The sequence below is a fragment of the Drosophila suzukii genome, chromosome 3, assembly GCF_043229965.1.
Source record: "Drosophila suzukii chromosome 3, CBGP_Dsuzu_IsoJpt1.0, whole genome shotgun sequence".
Lineage (NCBI taxonomy): Eukaryota > Metazoa > Arthropoda > Insecta > Diptera > Drosophilidae > Drosophila > Drosophila suzukii.
This window is the reverse complement of record NC_092082.1, coordinates 85,983,820-86,003,691: the sequence shown is the minus strand read 5'-3', so window position 1 is coordinate 86,003,691 and position 19,872 is coordinate 85,983,820. Positions and strand designations below refer to the sequence as shown.

The following is a 19,872-nucleotide window of genomic DNA, read 5'->3' as shown; positions in this document are numbered from 1 at the left end:
CATAGCTATGGCAATTCAGAGTGCTAACTTTAGTTTTAATCCCTATCCACATCGGAGATTAACTTTAAGAACTGTACAGATTAATATTACGCTGTTGTTCGGGGTCTTTCAAATACGGTAACACCCTGTGCATCGATTAGAGAAAAACAAATCTTAAACTTGAGTTTTTCATTGGGGTTTTCATTTTATCTCACTTTTCACATGAATTGTATATTTTAATAATACTTTGCTTGCGATTACTTTTAGATTTACACTTAGTTGTCGCCGTTGCTTACTTTAGTTTTTACAATGTTCTTAGCATGCTCAGAATGATGGATCTTAGGTTATTCCAGTGTTTTCCTGGCCTAAGCTTATTTTTACAGTATTTTTAGCTCGTTCAGAAGGGTGAGTCTGGTTTTCTGGACCAAGCTTATATTTACAATTTTTCTTATTCGTGATGCTCTTGTGCTTTGTGCGGAAACTGTGACTTATTTAGTTTTGTTTTGGGATTTACAGTGATGTGTGGTGAAGGAGTGGCGGTTATGTGCTCCGTGTAAAGTGCTTGGTAACTCGGAATATTTGCCAATAATTCTTCTCTTTGCCTACTAAATTCGCAATTAATTTTTAGCTATGTTTTGCTTGTGGGTTTTTTTTTAGTGTATTTAACTGGAACAAATTGATAAGAAGGCAAAAAACAATAACAGATACTAGGACGGACACTGAATAGATTCGAAATGCAAAAAGTGCTCAATCAACTAGGTTACTTCGGTAATTCAACTAATAATTATTACTTTAATAGGAGTTTTGTAGGAGCTTAAAAAATCATGGCACAAGTGTGTGCAGAATTAACCTGCATTAACGTTATTTATATATTAATCAGCGTATATAAATGATTAGACAAATATGTTTCTTTTTCATTTAATTCTACTTGTTCAATTTGTGCATTTTGCTACGTTTCCATTTTTAGATTTGCGATTATTTTTGTTCTTTACTGCTGTTTTTGACTCTTTCTTTTCCTTGTGACTAAGTGTAGGTAAAATAGAGATTATAAAAACTTAGGTTTCCGATGTATAAAAAATTACAGAAAGACAAAATAATGTAGATAATAGTTTAGGGAACAACTGAGGGGAATAAGTTAAAGTAAAAAATGAGCTTACACGGCAAATGAATAATTTATGGACAAGGCGCTAGACGCTTTGTTCTCACTTAAACGACTTAAACGTTAATAAATACATCGCTATGTATACGTAAGAGTACGGATTAAATTTAAATTTAAATATTTATATTTAAACATTTATAAAATGATTTAATTTCTCTCTGTAAATTTATCTTTAGTTTAGCCTACAATATCTAAGTTTTGAGCATCTGTCGCTGCTGCGTTTGTGACGTTGTTGTTATTAATATTGTTGTTGATGATCGTTGGTGAAGTGGTTGGTGAATTGTCCGTGTTGTTCATCAGTAAATCACCAACGTTGTTGTGATGTTGATGCGTATTGTATTGTTGTTGCAGTTGCGTTTGTTGTTGCATCAGGGCCAGCATTTGTTGTTGTTGGTGTTCCATCAGATCAGCAGCGTTATTAGTAACAGTATGGAAATTGGCATTAGTAAGGGTTAAACTGTTCGGGGATGCGAGTGGTGGTATTGTAGGTATTATAGGTAGGACTGTTGTTGGTGTCGTTGGAGTCGTTGGTGTTGCAGTTGCCGGTGTAGCCGTTGCCACCGGCGATGTTGCATTGGCGACTGTGGGTGAAATCTGGTGGGACAGGTCGGATGGCGATGACATTTGGATGGTCTGTGGGGATGGTATTGGAGAACTTGGTGGTGGTGTTGTTGTGGATGAATTGGAGGACAGTGGAGCGACTGTGGGCGGTAACAATGACAGAATGGGCAAGAGGCTTGGATTAGTATCGGTTGTTGGTGTGCTGACTGTCTCATGGAGTGCTGTCTGTTGCTGTTGTAGCTGTAGCTGCTGCTGCTGCTGCTGTGTCTCTAGGTGTTGCTGCTGCAACTGCAGCATGTGCAGCTGCTGCTGCTGCAGTATGACATGCTGTGGAACATTACCATTGCTGCATATTTTGCTATAGAGATCCGGCGTGGCCGTTGTCACATCCTCGAATTCAGTCCGAAGCGCCGTGCGCTTCAGCAGGTTCAAATTGCCAGGCAAAAATGAAAGTATGTTGTAGATGACGCGAATGTCCTCGCTGGATGTCCACACCCCGGGTCGCTTGTTGTGATACAGCTTCGCGTACTGGTACACATTGGCCGTGCTGCAGTACTCCATCTCGATGGCCAGCGACGAGATCGCACAGAAGGTGCACGCCTGGGCACCACCATATCTATAAAGAGAATTTTCAGAATTATTAAAAATATATTTGAAAAAAGACTAATATCTGTTTAAATTTCTTAACCATTTTTAGAATGAACTGTGATCCTGACTTCTTCATTGAATGACATTTAAAGAATCCCCTTATAACTCACCTATCCACAATGACAATAGGTCCATTGCGGTAGTCATTGCAGCGCTCGTGCACATCGACGATAAAGTCGTAGATGCTATTGGGATTGGACATCTCCGGCCAACTGGGACAGTGAAGCATCTTGACCGTCAGCTCGTAGTCGTCCTGGATCGACTGGATGACAAAGTCCCGGCTCACATAGTCGCTCTTGTTGGTCTTGTTCAGATACTTGACGCGATAGTGATCGCTCTCGATGGGCGTGGCCTCATCCGGCCAAAACTGGGCAAAGTTCTGAAGTGAAAATGTAAATTAGTATCTATAAATTTAAAAATAATCATGTTTTCTTACTATATCATCCAGGGATGAGAGCAGCACGACGGTCTGTGCATTGTGGTCCCAGACCATCTGCCAGAAGTCCTTTATCGTGTGCGCCATTGGATGCTGGGTGACTATGAAGTCCCTCAATCTCCGGAAGCCGTGAAGCCAGGAGGCATTGATATAATCGCTACCATCCTCGCCCGGCTTGGGTGTCAAGTGCACCCGGCTGCCCTCAATGGGGAAGATGGCTCCGCGATTCTTGATCGAGTTCACCTGCTTCATGGCGGATGCAATGTGAATGTCCTTTGGCTGGAACTGGATGATATTCTTGTACTGCTGCTCCAAGTAGGGAGTGCAGTTCTTCAGCTCCTCCACCTGCTCGGCCATAAGATTTGTCTCCCCAGAGGCGATGGCCTCCACCAGAGCATCGTGCAGGAATATGTACTGCTCCTCGGTCTGGACCAGAAAGTTCCTCTGGGCTCGAATGTGGCGCAGGAAACCGAAGACGTTTACAATCGATTTCTGCTGGATCTGCTTGAGCATGGCATCCAGGACGATGTAGGTGCCAGTGCGACCAACGCCAGCGCTATAAAATAAGGAAATCAATTAGATATCATGTGAGTAAAATAATAAATAAAAATATTAACCCACCTGCAGTGCACAACTATAGGACCAGCCTCTGCGGGATTGGCAGCCGAGGACTTCTTGACAAAGTTCAGAACAGGAAGAGGATGATCGGGGGTTCCATGATCGGGCCAGTTGGTATAATGATATTGGTAGACCAGTTTCTCCGTATTGCACTGCTTCTTCTTCTTCAGCTGGATTTAAAAAAAACACAACCATTAATTTTAAAAACTATTTATATGAAAGTTAATAAGTAAAACCCACCTTCAAGTGCTTGATTTGCAGAGTGCGCACGGTGTATGTGGACATGACTTCCTCCTCGATAAGTTTGACCTGAATGACTCCGTAGGTTTCAACTCCATCCTTTGGCCAATACATATCGCACTTGCGCCTGCCACGCTCCACAAGATTGGTGATCATTACTATGATGGCCACCCTCTGCTCCCAAATCATCCGCCAGAAACAGTCAAAGGTATCGGGCAAAGGACCCTGGGTTCCAATAAAGGCATGCCCCTTTTGATAGCCATCGATAAAGTTGGCATTGATGTAGTCCAGATTCTTCTTTTGTCCCGGTGTGGGATGCAAATGCACCCGACTGTGATCATCTGTGTATAGAAAATTAATTACTCGTCAGTAAGCAACACTATAATTAACTTAAAAAAATAAAAACCATTAAAGTTTAAGTACAGTACAAAGTTTGTTGTCATAAAAAGCATCAAGTCTATTAACTATGATTTATATAACTTGTACTTACAGGCTGTGATGTTGAGATATCGATTTTTGCGCTTATTCTCGGGGTGCTGGGAATGCTCACAGGGCAGATCATCGCTGATGCACTCATTCTGGATGGCCTCGTACTCCCGACTGAAACCAATATCGCCATCGGCATGCAGGGAAGCCACGTGCTTGGAGAACTCGTTTACGGGCACGGCTGCGCGGATCTCATCGCCGATCTTCACGGGCACTTCCCAGTCCACTTGCGGGGCATTCGGGTGGTGTGGCGGATCGTCCAGATAGTAGTAGGCCGCATGGAAGCACTTTCTGCTGAAAAGAGTGAAGAGGGATACCAAGTGTTACAAAGGAGTGGTAAGGGAAAAGCTCTATTTAAGTGTTGTGATTTAAAGGAAGAAATTTAACTTTTTCTAAGCCAAGTTTTATTTATTTGCATTTATAATTAAACAATGTTCTATTCATGGGTGTACTTATAATTTTAGAATATAATTTCTACTCACTATGAAATGCCTTAATTAAAATACCAAGCACTCAACAAGAGCACCCAAGTCTCAGAGTTTACTATCCTTATTAACCTATATAATATGTTTGAAGGAAACTGGTTTCTTGTCGCATTTAAACTCAACCCTCTTAGGTGTGGCAGGAACTAGAGCAGAATTCCCACTGCTGACCAGTCTCCAAAGTATCCTTTTACCCATTTCCTTACAAATTCCTGGCTACTTTGTAAGAAGTGAAAATTCTATTTAACATAGAGAAAATAATTTTCTTTGCAAAAGTTGTGAACTGTGGAAATTATGAAACAGCTGCAATCAGTTAGAGCGAAATCAGCGAAAGGTGTCAGGTGGGCGTGGCCGACGAGCTTTTAACAAAATCAAAATGCATAAATAAGCAGGTCGCAGGAGGGGAGATGAAAACGCTGACAACCAGGTAGTTAGATAACAGGAAGTGGGTGTTGGTCAGTTTCGTGCTAATGGCATTCAGTTTCGGCCAGGCATAAAGAAGTAATTCTGAATTTTGCAACAGACTAAAGAATCCTTTTGGCAGGAAACTCGACCAGCTGTACTGTGCAAATATTTGCCCAAAGCTGCTTTAAATGAGTGACAATAATGACAAAAGGTGGGCATTATTGCCTCTTCAATTTCTATACACAAATTGAGGTTAAGTTCGTGTAATTGGCTTAAGCGATTACAAGGAGCGCACAGAACTTTGCGCCAAGTTTCGCCTACAAGTGCACTCGACTAACCGGCAAAACTTGGCAACTTTCCAGCAAAGTTTTCCACTCGCAGTAGCTGATTTTATTGCGGGATTTCGCAGCCTTGGGAGAAAGTGCAGGACATAATGGAAATTGAGTGGTCCAGACTGTACTGCCAACTTTCCATTCTGTTTTGTATCTGTACTGCGGCTCGTTGCACTTTGCGAGGACATATTGCGGAAATAATGTTGATCTGAACGAATGGGTTTTATTGATACAAAATCGATTTCCTAATGTTTATGGTGAAAGTTCTTGACGTTCTAGATTCGGTTAAATTGGAACCGATTAAAGAGGAGGTTTTTTCTTAAGGGTTTTATTTATAAGCATGGCCGGAGTTATTGTAATGTAGATTCTATTCAAATCGTAAGATCTTTAAGTGTTTTTTTTTACAATAAAATAATAGGTAATTATAATCGTATTACTGGAGTACTTAACTCTACATTTTCCAAAGATCTATATATTCTATGAGCATAAAAACAATATAATATAATATAAGTCTGCTTATCGAGTAACGATCCCATATACCCAGTTAAAACTCTTTGTAGGGCTGCTTGAAAGTACTGATAAAAACTTTATTTCTCAACGTTTGCTCTTTAAAGCTTCAACTTATGTTGAAAGCGATACTGATCTGTCGCTATGGGAAATTCCGCGGAATTCATTTCTTGTTTACTCTACGAAGTTTTGCAGCATAAACAAAACTCGCTGGGGAATCGAGAACTTTGATAATTATTTCAATAATTCTTATCAACGGGAGATGGCGGTTCGACTTTGTTTACTTTTGCCGTCGACAAAAAAGTAAATAAATACCTAAATTGGGGAGAAAAAACAACTAGAAAATAAGAAATTTCTTGCCTCTATGTATGCACATATATTTACATATGTTTTTCTTGATTTCAGTTGTTGTTTATCGAAGACTTTTGTTTTTCTTGCCCCTCTATTACGCACCAAAAAATGTATATATTTATATTTGTCAACTTCCGCTTGAAGTTGATTTCCATTTGATATGCAATCCGACATTGGTCTGTTAATAATTTTATGATTTTTGTTTGGCAAACACGTGACAGTTGCGCCAAGTGATCGTTTTCGCTTCGTTTTCGTTTTCCCGGGGGTGCAGCTGCGAAAAACTTACGTAAACCAATTTCCACGTTGCGATTTGCGGCGCAACAACCTTGGTGTTGCTGCCGTCGCCGATGTTGCTGTTGCACCTGCAATCGCTGGTGATGTTGCTGGTAGCATGGGGCTGCTGCAGCAGCGATTTTCCCTGCCACCTGACATAATGTGTCGCTTCGCTAGAATTGCATTGCTTGTTGCTCTTTGTGTACTCGCGATATTTGCTCACATATTTACACAAAATTACGTCATATTGGCAACTGCAATGTCGCCAGTTCACCAGCGAAAATAGTACGCAATAACTACGAACACACACTGTCGTCGCTCATAAATGTTTTTAGTGAGGCTGCGGTTGTGACGTTTCAAAAAAATAGGAAACAGCAGTAAAAAAAAAATATAAATCAAACACTAGCAGGTGTCTCTCGTCCACTTATCGCGTATTTTACTCAGCATTGTTTATTGATAAGGTTTATTGTTATGGGTTCCCTTCTTTTTTCGGAAGAATCTGTAGATGCTTATAGACTTATAGACCGCGCGTGCTTGAGCTTTGAACAACAAGTGAACTCTTGTCAATTGGCGATCGGCGCTGTGCCAGAGCTTTCCTCAGTACCCCGATCTTTAACCCGAACGAGAGATATTATATATATATAGAGAGAAAGAGCGAGCTTTTCGAGCTTTGCATCAGCTGTTTGATAACAACTAGCACGTTTTTACCAACAGTCGCTAAAAGCCAGTTTGCCCAGCCTTCTGTCTTACAGTTTATATTGGTTTAGTATAAACTTTAATAACACATATATCATTCTATAATAATTTTTTTAAGAATGTATGATAATTAAAACGAATCTATATATTTTTTACTTATTTTAATAATGAAGAAAGGAAACGAAAACGACCATTATAAAAGACAATTGCTAATAAAAAATTTTTAAGGCCGAGTTTAATAGTATTTTAGGAATTCGGGTACTTTAAATGTCCAATATGCTCGTTGTTGATAGACAATTTGCTCTGTCACAATTCCAGTTAAATTACTATATAATCCTGCTGTTTATCTTATCTACATATGACATTGATTTAACCTTCTCAGTTGCACATATTATTTACAATTTAAATGCCTTTTTTTCCTCGTATTTACTTAATTAAGTCTACTGTTTGTTGTTTGCTATGGTTGCTACCCAGCTAGCTCATCAATTAATCAATTAAAAAACGCATTGTTCAATACTTGCTGCCTTACAGAGCAACGATATTGGTTAATCGTTTAATTAAGCCAGACAACTTCCGCAATAAAAGTTGCATTGGGAGAAGTTTACCCTTGGAAAGTTGATAACGCTGGTATTTGGTTCATTGATACCGTTGATAAAGTCATAGCAAAAGGGGGAAAAGCCGGGTAAACTGAGGAAAATTGTCCCACACTTTGACTGTATCCATCGTTGTCATGAAATGAAACTTTTTTTTGGCACAAAGTTACCAATACGTTGCCCAAAAACAATTTCTTCCCCGACTCTGCTAGTCTATTTTTGGCATAGGGAAAAGTTCTATACGAAAAACCAGACACGAGCACACACATTGGCCGGCAAATAAAACCGTCGACACACAAGCAATGTTCCCAACTGCATCAGATATGAAAAAGTCGACATACGGTGAGACCCGAATAGAGGGAAAAGTTTTCCCCTTCTGCCTTTTTCTATTTCGGTGTTGGAATGCAAATGGAAAATAGTATTGAACTCAGTTCTAAAGACAGTGAAGACAAAATACTCTATTAATTTAAAATAATTATGATATTTGCGTATGATATTGGAATTTAAAAACATGTATATAACTTCTTTGGGAGTAGAAAATGTTGATATATATTTTTAATTTTATCATATACCAAGATACCTTTGGCAAAAACCCCTTACGATATATTGTGCGACGTGCAAGGTATTCGCATAACTATTTTTCCTGCTCAACAAAAACTTGTTGGGGTAGGCTAGAATGATGGTTATCGCTGTTGCCAGCAAATTGTTGCCATAAGAAATTGCCAAAGAATTTCTAGTTGGCGCACAAGTTGCCAGTTGTGTAGTGTGTGGCTTTGGGACTTAGTTAACCTGCCACAAGCCGCAGCAGTTATTAAAATAATTTCCACACCCCCTTGACTTTTGGCCATTCAAGTCCCCAGTGGCTGCCACTAAACGCTGATTAGTGCTCTGTAAATGCAAAAGTAAATGTAAATGATTTCGCCAAGAGCCGCGAATTGAGAAGATTTTTTCTCGCCCTCACATAAAACGCAAACCCCTTTTTTTCGCCTTGATTCCCCGGGTTTTTCTCCGTTTATTTTTTTTCCTGCCCGACTTTTGTTCTGGCTTCCGCCAGTCCTCGCCTCACTTTATATTTGTTTGCATTGAAAAGGAAATTGTAGAAATTCGCCTTTGTTTGCTTAATAAAATATAATTTTTTCCGCTCTAAAACTTGGGTAACTTGAAAAATGGGATGGCAACACTCCAGCCATCCAACCTTCTGCTTTTCCATCTCCATCTCCTTACGCTGTTATGCGTTCTGCTCTGCTCGCAGGGTATTTGTAAAAAATAAATAAAATGGCATTAATTTGTTAGGGAACCCGAGAAAGGGTAAAAAAATAAGGTGGCTGTGGGTTGGGTTGGGGTAACTTTCATTTGGCATATTCGCGGCAGCATAAAAAATCGCTTCGACAGAAAATATGCAAAATTCTTTCCATTGAAGTTGGGTATAAAAACGCTTTTCATTTGGCCCAACACATTTTGTCGTCGCAAATGTTTGCCGTTGCCTCTGGCAAATGCGGATCCGGATATGGAGATGGACGGGGATTTCCGGGGTCTGGGCAATGGGTTAACCACTTTTACATTTAATAAAGATTTTAAGTAACTTAAAATTGTTTTGCTTGTCTTTGTCTTTGGCTTCGCCTTGGACTCTTGTTTTTTTGCAATTTGAATTTTAATTAACATTTCCAGGGAATATGAGCATAGCCCACCTCCCCTTTCAAGTTTGTGGTATCTGGTTTATGGTGTTTCTTTGTAGAAAAAGGGGAAATGGAAATGGTCGAGTTATTTCCTTAATTATGGATTGGTTTGAGTGGACATTGCGAAGGGATTATGACTTCTTCCTCGGGAGTAAATAAAGCCCGTAATTGGTAAAGTATGCCTTCTAACGAGGTTAGTGCAGCTAATTTTTGTACTAGGGAAGAACGCGGAAATTATATTAATAACCGAAAACAATTTAAATTCCTCTGGATTAATTCCAAGAATTCTATGTGTTTTACTGCCGAAAGTTTAAATTCTAAAATAGATATTTTCCTATAGCTGCAGCGGGTCAACTTGATTTGCTGCCTTATTTTTCGTTTATTTTTAAATTCTATCGAAGACAGTGGGAGGACAGCGCTTTGCTCTCAACACTTTGACAACAATTTTCACTGTTTTATTTATGGAACTGCACGCGACTGTCTCGAGAAATGCAGCTGCCACATCAGCACTTGTTCCCAGCTATATCTTTATTTTCGGTTTTATGGCTAAATCGGGGCATAGAGCGCCACTTACCTCCACAGGAAGAAGGCCATGATGATCAGGATGATGCCGAAACAGCTGAAGATAATGCCCACCAAGACGGCCAGATTGTAATCATTATGCGATTGTCGTAGCAGCGGTTGAAGTTTCTCGCAGTTCGGTTGCAGTTGAATCTGTTTTGTGAAAAAAAACCAAATTAGGAGAAGAGTTAATAAAAAGTTCACACAGCATACCTAACAAAATCCCAGTAATATCCTTAAATACCCAAATATCAAAAACACTTTTGTTTTATATGCATATATGCATATGTTCTTATAAGAACTCAGTTATTTAATCTGCTGCCGTTTGATTTGTGTAGTAAATGTTACTAGATAAGCTTAATATATGATAATATATGCGGATTTTAATGTCACATGGTATGATTTTTTTTACTTCCATTCTGTTTTTAAAGTATGAATAATATATACATTTATATAGATTTATTTGAGTTTCATTTATTGATCATTAAACAGTTTATACCATAAAAACAATCGAAACATTTCAGATTTTAAATTTTTTTTCTGACTTATCTTGCATAAATCACTTTAGAATGGTTTTTGGTAGGGGAAATATTTATTGTTCGGATAGTGTGCTCCTGGATGTGGCACTACGATAGCCAGAACGACCAGTACAACAAGTGACCACACCATTTTCATAAGATTGCTAGGTTGAACGACATAAACTCATATAAATAGTCAAGCTATGGATTGCATAAGTGAAAAAATTCGTATTAAATTCGTTACACTTTGTGGTGTGTTTTCTTTATAGAAGAAAGTATTTTGTTCCGGGATAATCTAGTTTGATGAAAACTCGATAGTTAATCATAAGAGTACAACCAAAAACAAGGAAGAACGCTATAGTCGAGTACCTCGACTATCAGATACCCGTTACTCAGCTATATGGAGATATGCAAGCAGCAAAGCGAGATTAAAATGCGCCACCTACCGGCGGTATACAGATTTAAGCGTTATGGGCGTTAGAGTGGGCGTGGCAAATCAATTGAATCAATCGATAGGTATCGACGAGACCAATACATTTCAGTTAAAATTTTTTATCTAGCATGAAAATTGTGGGCGTCACAGGTTTTCGCGGTTTGTGGGCGTTAAAGTGGGCGTGGCAAACTTTTTTTTGGGTCAATCGATAGGTATTGATGAGAACAATACATTTCAGTTAAAATTTTTATTCTAGCATCAAAACTGTAGGAGCCACAGTTTTGGGCGGTTTGTGGGCGTTAGAGTGGGCGTGGCACTGTGCCGAAACAAACTTGCGCTGCGTAAGAAGCTCAGGAATCTGCACGCCAAATCTCAATAGCCTAGCTCCCATAGTTTCCGAGATCTCAGCGTTCATCCGGACGGACAGACAGACGGACAGACGGACAGACGGACAGACGGACATGGCTAGATCGACTCGGCTAGTGATCCTGATCAAGAATATATATACTTTGTGGGGTCGGAAACGCTTCCTTCTGCCTGTTACATACTTTCCGACGAATCTAGTATACCCTTTTACTCTACGAGTAACGGGTATAATAATTAAAGAAATTTTAAGTTATAAGAAATAAAAATATTTCTAAAAAGATATACCCATACTCAAACTATTATGAATTTGTAGGGTATTTTTTCTCTGTGTAAAATGAACATGTATGAAATGTACATATGCGTTACAAATGTGTGTGCCTCTGTTATCATTATATTCGAGCTTTATTTTTGTTGATTTTTTCCCTGCTCTCTCTTTGTTTGTTTTTCGCGCTCTCTTTATTTGCGCTTGTTTATTTCCGCTTTTTGCATACGATTTCTGCTGCCATTCGAAAAAAGAAAGGATTTAAATGAGCGCCATTTTCGCGGGGGGCGGGGCGGCAGGTGGGAGGAAGTTTGTGTGCGACGAGCGGAAAATGGCAGCGGGCCATGTAAATGTGGCCAAAAGGTGCAGGCCAGGCCACTTGAAATTCAGGCAGTCCAACAACAACAACGGCAGCAACAACAATGGCAATGAATTATGAATGAGCGAGGGAGAGAACAAGAGCCGCAAAAAATATTGCTGCATACTTATGAGGGCGTGTCGCTGCGGTTGCCTCCCCCCTTTGACCCCATCCCCCGGCCCAAAAACTTGGGGTCAACTAAATTGCTATATTTCTGCCACAACTTTGGATTATATTTTATGCATGCAACAAAGTTTGCGGTGTGTGTGTGTGTGTCTCTGCGTTTGTGTGGAGAATGTCATTAAGGATGTTGTTATGACAGGTTGAAGGAGTTCCTGGGCGGGTCCTAAATGTCAATAAACGCAGGTGCACCGGAAAAAATCCCTAACTTTCCTATAAACTAACTCCATTTTGATGGAAAAACCTCTGGGGCTCTAGTGAAGTAATGAAATTAAAAATTGCATTCGTCGTATATGCATGGGCGGGCAAAATATAGAAAACTATATATTTCATAAGTTTAATTCATGTTCTTTTTTTTACTTTGTCAAATTTCCTCCAATGCCCTCCTAGGCCTAGGATAACCAGGACTACTAGCGATAGCTTCAGAATATTCAGCTCCATTTTGATAAAGCAAAAACTCAGTGGCTTGATTTATATAGAAAATGTTGAGCTCAAGTTAAATAATCGAATCGGAAACAGATACGGTCGATTTGTAAATGTTAATATGATTAGTCAAGTGTCTTTTAGTCTAGACATTGACACATATTGCAATAGTTTAATAATTGATTGTTTTTTTTTTAATTTGTTATAATTGTAATTGGTCGAGTGAATCAATTTTCCTCCATTGCCCTTGTTGTAGGCCCAGGATTACCAGGACAACTAGCGATAGCTTCAGAATATTCAGTTCCATTTTGATAAAGCAAAAACTCTGTGGCTTGATTTATATAGAAAATGTTAAGGTCAAGTTAAATAATCGAGTTGGAAACAGATACGGTCGATTCGTAAATGTTAACAGGATTAGTCAAGTGTTTTCTAGTCTAGACATTAACATAATTATATAATAACCAAAACTAGCTAAAAGTAATTCTTTTAAAGTAAATCTGGATTTAAGTTCATCTTTTAACAGTAATAAAATGTCAAAGTAATATATTTTAATATAAAAGGAAAAATTAAATGGGCGATGTCATTTCTTGTTGGTTGAGTCCTATTTAATGCAAAAATTACGCATACGCCCTGGGGTTCCACTCGTTAAAGACTCAATAATGCATGGAAACAAAAGTTGAAGGCGCATAAAAAAGTAAAGGTGCATCGCTGTTACAGTTACATAGTAAGAACATTTTTTCCCAGGACAGGATAGAATTTTTGCAACTAAATAACTTTTCCGTAACTCCTTCACTGCAAAAAAGGGCAGCCTGTGCTTCCATTTTGGACATGTAATCTGATATGGAAACTGACAACGGCGAGGCTGCCAACTTTATGGCGTGCCACGCCCCCTTCCTTATATCTCCGCCCTGCTTTTTGGCCCGCCTCAAAGCAAAATGCCAAGTTTTTCCGCCATGTGGCAGGTGTTGGTCTGTTTGTGGGTTGCTTTTTGATATCTTTATGCGCTACTTACAATCCTTGACTCCGAAAATTTGCCCAACACAATTTTCTTTGGATTTATGACACTGAACGTTGCGGCTGCCACTTTGACCTCGTAGTACGAGTTGGTTGTTAGATTTTGTAGAATCATCTGGAAAGAAATACAGAAGGAAATATCAAACATTAGAAGGGGCTTTGCTAAGTGTACATATGTGTGCTGAAATAAAAAATAAATTTAAAAATCATTTTGGTCATCCATTTTAAGCAATAAAATACATTTTGATAAACTTTCTTTGGGCATTTTCCTTTGATTGATATTAACCTTAATCAACACGAGATAAAATTGATTACTTCTTCTCCATTTCTCTTTGTTTAACTTTATTATTTAGGCAGTTTATCCAAGCCAAAAACATTCTTTGAGAGCTGAGAAATTTTCTAATTTAGTTTCCATTTAACTTTTGCACAATTCTGTCCCCATCATATGAAAAAGTCAAATATTTGGCATTCATATACGCAAACTAACAATGAAAAAACAAAGGTAAAATTATTGCCATTTCTGTTGTTTAGTTGTTCAACAAAAAGCTTGTTTGCCGCTGCAAAATATTTCAATTACAAAAATATTTTCAACTGGCCAAAACAAAAGAGGGCGACTGAAGAGCCAGAAAAAGATAGAGAGTTTTTAGGGGGTAAGAGTGGAAAAAATAATAAAATAAAAATAAAAAGCAGGACAAAACAAGAACCCAACTAGTTTTCAGATATGGAAAAAGTCAGCTATGTGTATGATAACATTTTATTGTTGTGAAATTTGTTTTCCTCGCCGCATTCCCCACGACAAACTTTTATTTTTATTTATTTACTTTTGGCATTTTTTGTATTGCGTCTATTTCGGGCGCTAAATAAAAAGGGAAGATGCGGCACAAAGGCGGACAGGAAAAACAACATAAATTTAATTTATTTTCGTAGGTGGGCGGGCTTTTCCATGTGCATACTGTATGTGTGTGGTGCAGCGGAAAAGTATGCATCCCATGTGTGTGAATTTTTCGGTATAGAAATTTTTATAAAATATTTACAGGTGCCGTGGCAGGTGGGCTCTTCTGTATGCCGTTTGTTGTTTGCTGCATAAAAATGCAATTATTACTGCCGGCTTTTTATTTCGTCCGTTCTATATTTTTTTATGTAACCCCGCCTGAATATCTGTCTGTATTAGGCAGTTTATCATAGAACTTTTCGTTTTTTATGGGGCCCAGAGAGGGCCAAATGGCCGCGATAAGCCGACTCGATTGACATATCACAAGGCGGACAACCATGTTGCCAACTTGGCAGGCCAATAAAATGCTTGCTAACAGCGCGGAAAATGTTTGTTTTTTCCCAAAACCTGCGTATGAAATATTACTGCCAGACTCCAAGGGGATAAATCTATTTACCTCTCTCTTATGGGGTTTTGAACAGAAATAATGGGTTCCAATTTTGGGAGTTTAGGATTTTTTTTATAACAATAAAAGTAAAGAAAGTATTATACAGGATCCTAATATTTTTTTATAGATATTAAATCTTAATTGTATTTATGACTTATTTTCTTATTATATTTAAAGGACGATACAAAAAATATACTTCAAAGTGCTAGAACCTACCGCAGTTTCGAGCTCCTTTGCCGAGGCATTAATCCTTATATCCCGATGCGTATCCTGTCCAGCCAAACGCGTTTTGATGATATAGAAATCAATGGTGTTGTAGAACTCGTATGGTCTTCGCCAGCGTATGGTGATGGATTCCTGGGAGTGACAGGTGAGGTTTACAATCGCCGGAGCACTGGGACCTCCAACATCTGTCCTCTGGGCAATCTGATCGGAGGGTTCGCCCTCATTTTTGGTGGTAAATGCCTTCACAATCACACGATAATCGGTGTAGGGTCCTGAAAATAAATATTTAATATATCATTATATATTAATGGATTCTAAAAGGTCACATGTAAATATGTTTGAATATGTTACTTGAATTTAAAAACTTTAAAGGGTAATTTTCTTCTTATCAATAATGGTAAATTATAAAACAACACAATTTTCACTGAAAGCTCTTAAAAGCCAAGTCGCTCCATAGTCTTTCCCATATTTTGTCACCCTTTAATTTGCTTTTTTCCGGTTGAGTACGTTTTGATGCGACAGTTGAGGCTTTTATTGGTCGTAAATACTTCCAGCGAATGTCAGTTACTTTTCCGGGAGTATGTAGGGCACCTGCCACGCCCCTTGCCACCTTAAATTGAGCGGCGGGCATCTTTTCCCTGCTCATTATGAGGAACGTCACCGCATTTCATTGGATCCAAAAGAACAGAAAACAGGACGGCGGTTTCTGTTCGGCTTTATAATTAAATTTTACTCGGGGAAAATGCATGGGACAGCAGTGGCAACAATAACAATGAATTGATTTTTCATGCAAAGTGAAAGGAAACAAAAAAAAAACAGAAAGGACTGCCTCAAGCGGGACTGTCAGCTTAAATTGGATTTAATTAACAAGAGAAACTGCTGACATCTACTTGGATTAAATTTGGAAATAATTAAACGTTGCCATGGCGGCCCAGCATGCCGCAAAAGGAGGCTCCTTTGCGCATTCCTCGCAAAAGTTAGCTGCAGGTGAAGGTGCATCCTGCAACCTGCATCCTGCATCCTTATTCGTGTAATTAAATTAAACAATGTGGGTGCCTGAGAATGTGGAATGCGGCGCATAACTTTGTAGCAAGTTAATTGTATGGCTCGAGGGGCGCCTAAAAACCTCCAAAAACTCTGGTATTTGCCAAAAAGGATCACCAAGTAGCTGCCTGTATGGTATTCCCTAGCCCAAAAGACACACCTTACGCCTTAATCAGGTAAATTAGCCGACTTTGGGGTGTACAATTATAAGCGTCAAAAGTTGTTGGCAAACAGAAAGTGGCAAGCGAGTGGCGGCGAGCACTTGAAACTATTTAATTACAAAGCAGCTGGCAAACAATTTGACTGGGGCCTCAATTAGAGGTAATAATAGGTCCTCGGGGCAGGTTCAAGAGGTTTTCCATTTCCATTTTCCCGGCTTTTCACAACGTGGGCGTTCGACTGTTGACAGTTTGATGTCGAGTTCTGAAGTTGACGGCGGTCCAATCGACGGGGACAACTTGAAAAGCCTTTGATCGGCTTGGGTTGCGAAAATTTATCGACCAAGTGAATAAATTAAAAGTTAGAGAACCTATTTTGTTCGGCTCATAAATAGATATGTATTTTTAAAAGGGGTTTCGGAGTATTGTAATTGATAAGTGTTATTTATATTTGGACGCATTTTAACTTTATAAATTGTGTTGGAAATCAATTAGTGTAAATTAAAATGATACTATTTTTAAACTTTTTCAAAAGTATTATTAGAAGTTTTACGCAATGAAAACATATTTTATATTGTAACTTCAGTTACTCACTCTTTGAAAATTTGTAAAATTCATAGAAAGTATAGAAAAAAAACTTACGTAAATTCTGCAACTCAAAGTGAATGAGTGTTTCTGCCGAATTGCGAGAGTTCTTAACGATTTCCACGCCAGTTTGATTATCATGGATGTGGAACACATGGTAGCCGGCGATGGCTCCATTTTGATTTTTCGGAGGATGCCAGGACATTGTAATGCTGTTGGCCGACACATCCAGTATGGTGAGATTCTGGGGTTTGCTTGGCACTGCAAAGAAAAGTAAATAGAATTGGGGGATGAGTATCAAGTATAAAAGTCAAAAGTTAAATTTGCCCATGTTCTTAGGCCATGTTGCATACTCTTCGGCTTAGAACCGCAAAGTTAAACAAACAAGTGAGTTGGAATGTATTCAGGGTGGGAATGAGGAACATAAGATACCCACTTTGATGTTTTTTGAGATAATATAATATTTTAAATGAAAATGTAGCAATCAACCCCTTGCTGGTATTGTTAAAATATTAAATATTCTTTCTTTTAATTTTATTTATGTTTTATCCTCCCATATACATATGTTATCGTTAAAAAGTTCCCCATATTACCCTTGATTACCAACTCGTCGCAGCTGTTTAATGTATTAAAAGTCCCCCGACCCATAACATCCTTCAAAGTAATCCCGAATTGGTAAACAAAAAATGCTTGCATACTTAGCGGCGTGTGCCCTTATAAAATAGCAAGCCAAATGACAATGAATAAATAATTTATTTAATAAAGAAAAAACGAGAACAGAGAAAAATAAAATCGTAAAAAAGAGCAGGAAGCCGAAGCAATCGCATCGAATGAAGAAAAGTAAAATAAATTGAAATGAATATTTTGCAGTAGCAGATAAAACAATTTATATTCAAATGGCAGGCGAATCATGTGTGTGTGTGTGTGTGAGGGTTTGTAAGAGAGGGAAGAAAAAATTATATATTCAATTACGAGGGGGAAAAGAAGAAAAGAATTGGCGCAAGTAAAGCGCAACGTAATCGAAGCGCATAAAGAAACGGAAATGCGATTGCTAGCAATTTATTATGGCCTGCACTTGCCAGTGGGGTCACACACACTCATACACTCTGATGATCTCCCCCCCCCCCCACCACACACACACACTCTTACACAGATGGTGGCTTATAATCCAGCAAACCAGCGGATGCAAAAGCCCTGGCAATAATTTCATTTGCAAGCCAAAGGACAACACTCGACCATGTGTGACAGCCAAAGGGTTGTTGTGTGTGTGTGAGTGTGTGTTTCAGGGGTCCTGTCTTTGTGTGAGTGCAAGTGGCAAAAAGCACTAAATGGTAATTTATTTTACTAATACAACAAAAGCCCGGCCAACGAGCAAAAACGCTCAGCAATCAAAAGAACAAATGAGTGACCCGAGGGCGGGAACGGGCACTTGACCCTACTCCGCCCGAGACTTTTGCCATGCAAATGCGATAAAGCTTAGCAAAACACATACCCCAAGTCCCCTTATGCACAGCGAGAAAATTAGCAGGCTTCTTATAATTATTTCTATTTATTTTAAGAGTCTTTTATTATAGTATGAGCTCACTGAAACCACTACGGTGTTAAAATCACGAATAAAGTTGCCTAAAAGTATGCATCAATTTATTTTGAAATTAAAATCTCTTGATTTTTTTAAAGCATTCTGTAAGGAGCTTGAAAGTATGCTACAATATAGTTTAAACATGCATACTTCGGAATATATAAAATGAGCAAGTAATTAAACAATTTTATAACAGAATTAAGAAATAAATAAACAATCAATAAACAAAAAACCACTGCCGATATTGCACATTTTAGAGTGTACTTTTAGGCACTGAAAAATATTGTTTCAAAACCAAATAAAAATTTTGAAGACTACTTTCCGCTTTTTTCTCTGTGTAAGCCAGTAAGAAAAAGAGGAACACACACATGAACAGTTGGCTGGGCAGAATAAACAGTCGCTGTCAATGTATAGAAATTTATACAATTCAATAAATGGCATTTCTACTTTCTTTGCCTTTGCCTCTGCCGTTGCCATTTCCTTTGCCCCATTTCTCTGCCCGTTCCACGCCAATTTCTTCTTGTACTTCATCCTTGGCCTGTGCCCCCTGCAATTGCAAACGGAAATGGAAATGGGAAATGGACAGGCAGCTGCTGCATCTGCAAAAAGGGAAAGGAAAAAGCCAATTTATAGACTCGAACTCGAACTATGAAAGCAAACGACTCACTTGAGGACCGATGGCGAAAAAGGAGCGGGGTACTTGTATTAAAATCAATTAAGCAACAAAGTGCTCCCCACACACACACACACAGTGAAGCCAGCGATAAATGTCCTTGCAGGGAAAGAAAAATGGGAAAAAGGGGGGGAAAGTTAATAGGTTTGCCACTCGCAAAAGACAGCTGGCAAACTCACCTGCTCGACAGGTGACTATGTGGGCACTTACTGCTCCTGATTGGTTTGTGTTTGGCAAATATAACATAAATAATTGAGAGCCAGGAGAAACCGCTTTGATAAAGCAAATCAATCAACGTCTAAAAATTAAAAGCTAAATATGTTTAAAAAAAGTATTGAGAAGATGGAGTTCCTATAACAATTAATTAGGGAAATGTGTTTGGGGCAAGTCCCTAAAACAATTAATTAGCGAAATGTAACTGGCAAGATTCTTATACCATTTTATGCATAATTGGTAATAAAATAAGTTTTTTTATAGGTTATAACATTTTCCTATAAATTGAAAAGCATTTCCTTAATTAAATGCCTCAATATTTCAGCAAAGGAGGTCCAATTTCTCAGCCTTCCCTCATAACTCAAGGAAAATCGGGTCTCCACATTTGACATGCCTGAGCAAATTAAAAGAAAACAATAGATGCGCCTTTACCCACTATTTGCTCAGCCATCGCGCCGG

General features: G+C 38.7%; 1 protein-coding gene across 5 annotated transcripts in view; it reads right to left on the bottom strand.

The window, feature by feature from the left end:
• Positions 1-159: 159 nt before the first annotated feature.
• The window catches only part of Ptp99A (Protein tyrosine phosphatase 99A), a 138,407-nt gene continuing 118,694 nt past the window's right edge, over positions 160-19,872 (bottom strand). For 2 of the 5 annotated variants that reach the window (XM_036818816.3, XM_036818817.3), the window contains 10 exons: positions 17,006-17,209; positions 15,153-15,433; positions 13,556-13,672; positions 10,017-10,156; positions 4,132-4,421; positions 3,642-3,982; positions 3,405-3,571; positions 2,784-3,339; positions 2,458-2,726; positions 160-2,315 (listed from right to left, as the gene is read on the bottom strand). In XM_036818816.3, coding sequence (XP_036674711.3) covers positions 1,316-2,315; positions 2,458-2,726; positions 2,784-3,339; positions 3,405-3,571; positions 3,642-3,982; positions 4,132-4,421; positions 10,017-10,156; positions 13,556-13,672; positions 15,153-15,433; positions 17,006-17,209 — 3,365 coding nt within the window. In that variant the 3' untranslated portion in view covers positions 160-1,315. Of the gene's footprint in view, positions 2,316-2,457; positions 2,727-2,783; positions 3,340-3,404; positions 3,572-3,641; positions 3,983-4,131; positions 4,422-6,490; positions 7,035-10,016; positions 10,157-13,555; positions 13,673-15,152; positions 15,434-17,005; positions 17,210-19,872 lie in introns of those variants that run through there. The other 3 variants (XM_036818818.3, XM_036818819.3, XM_036818820.3) reach the window with 3 other exon arrangements.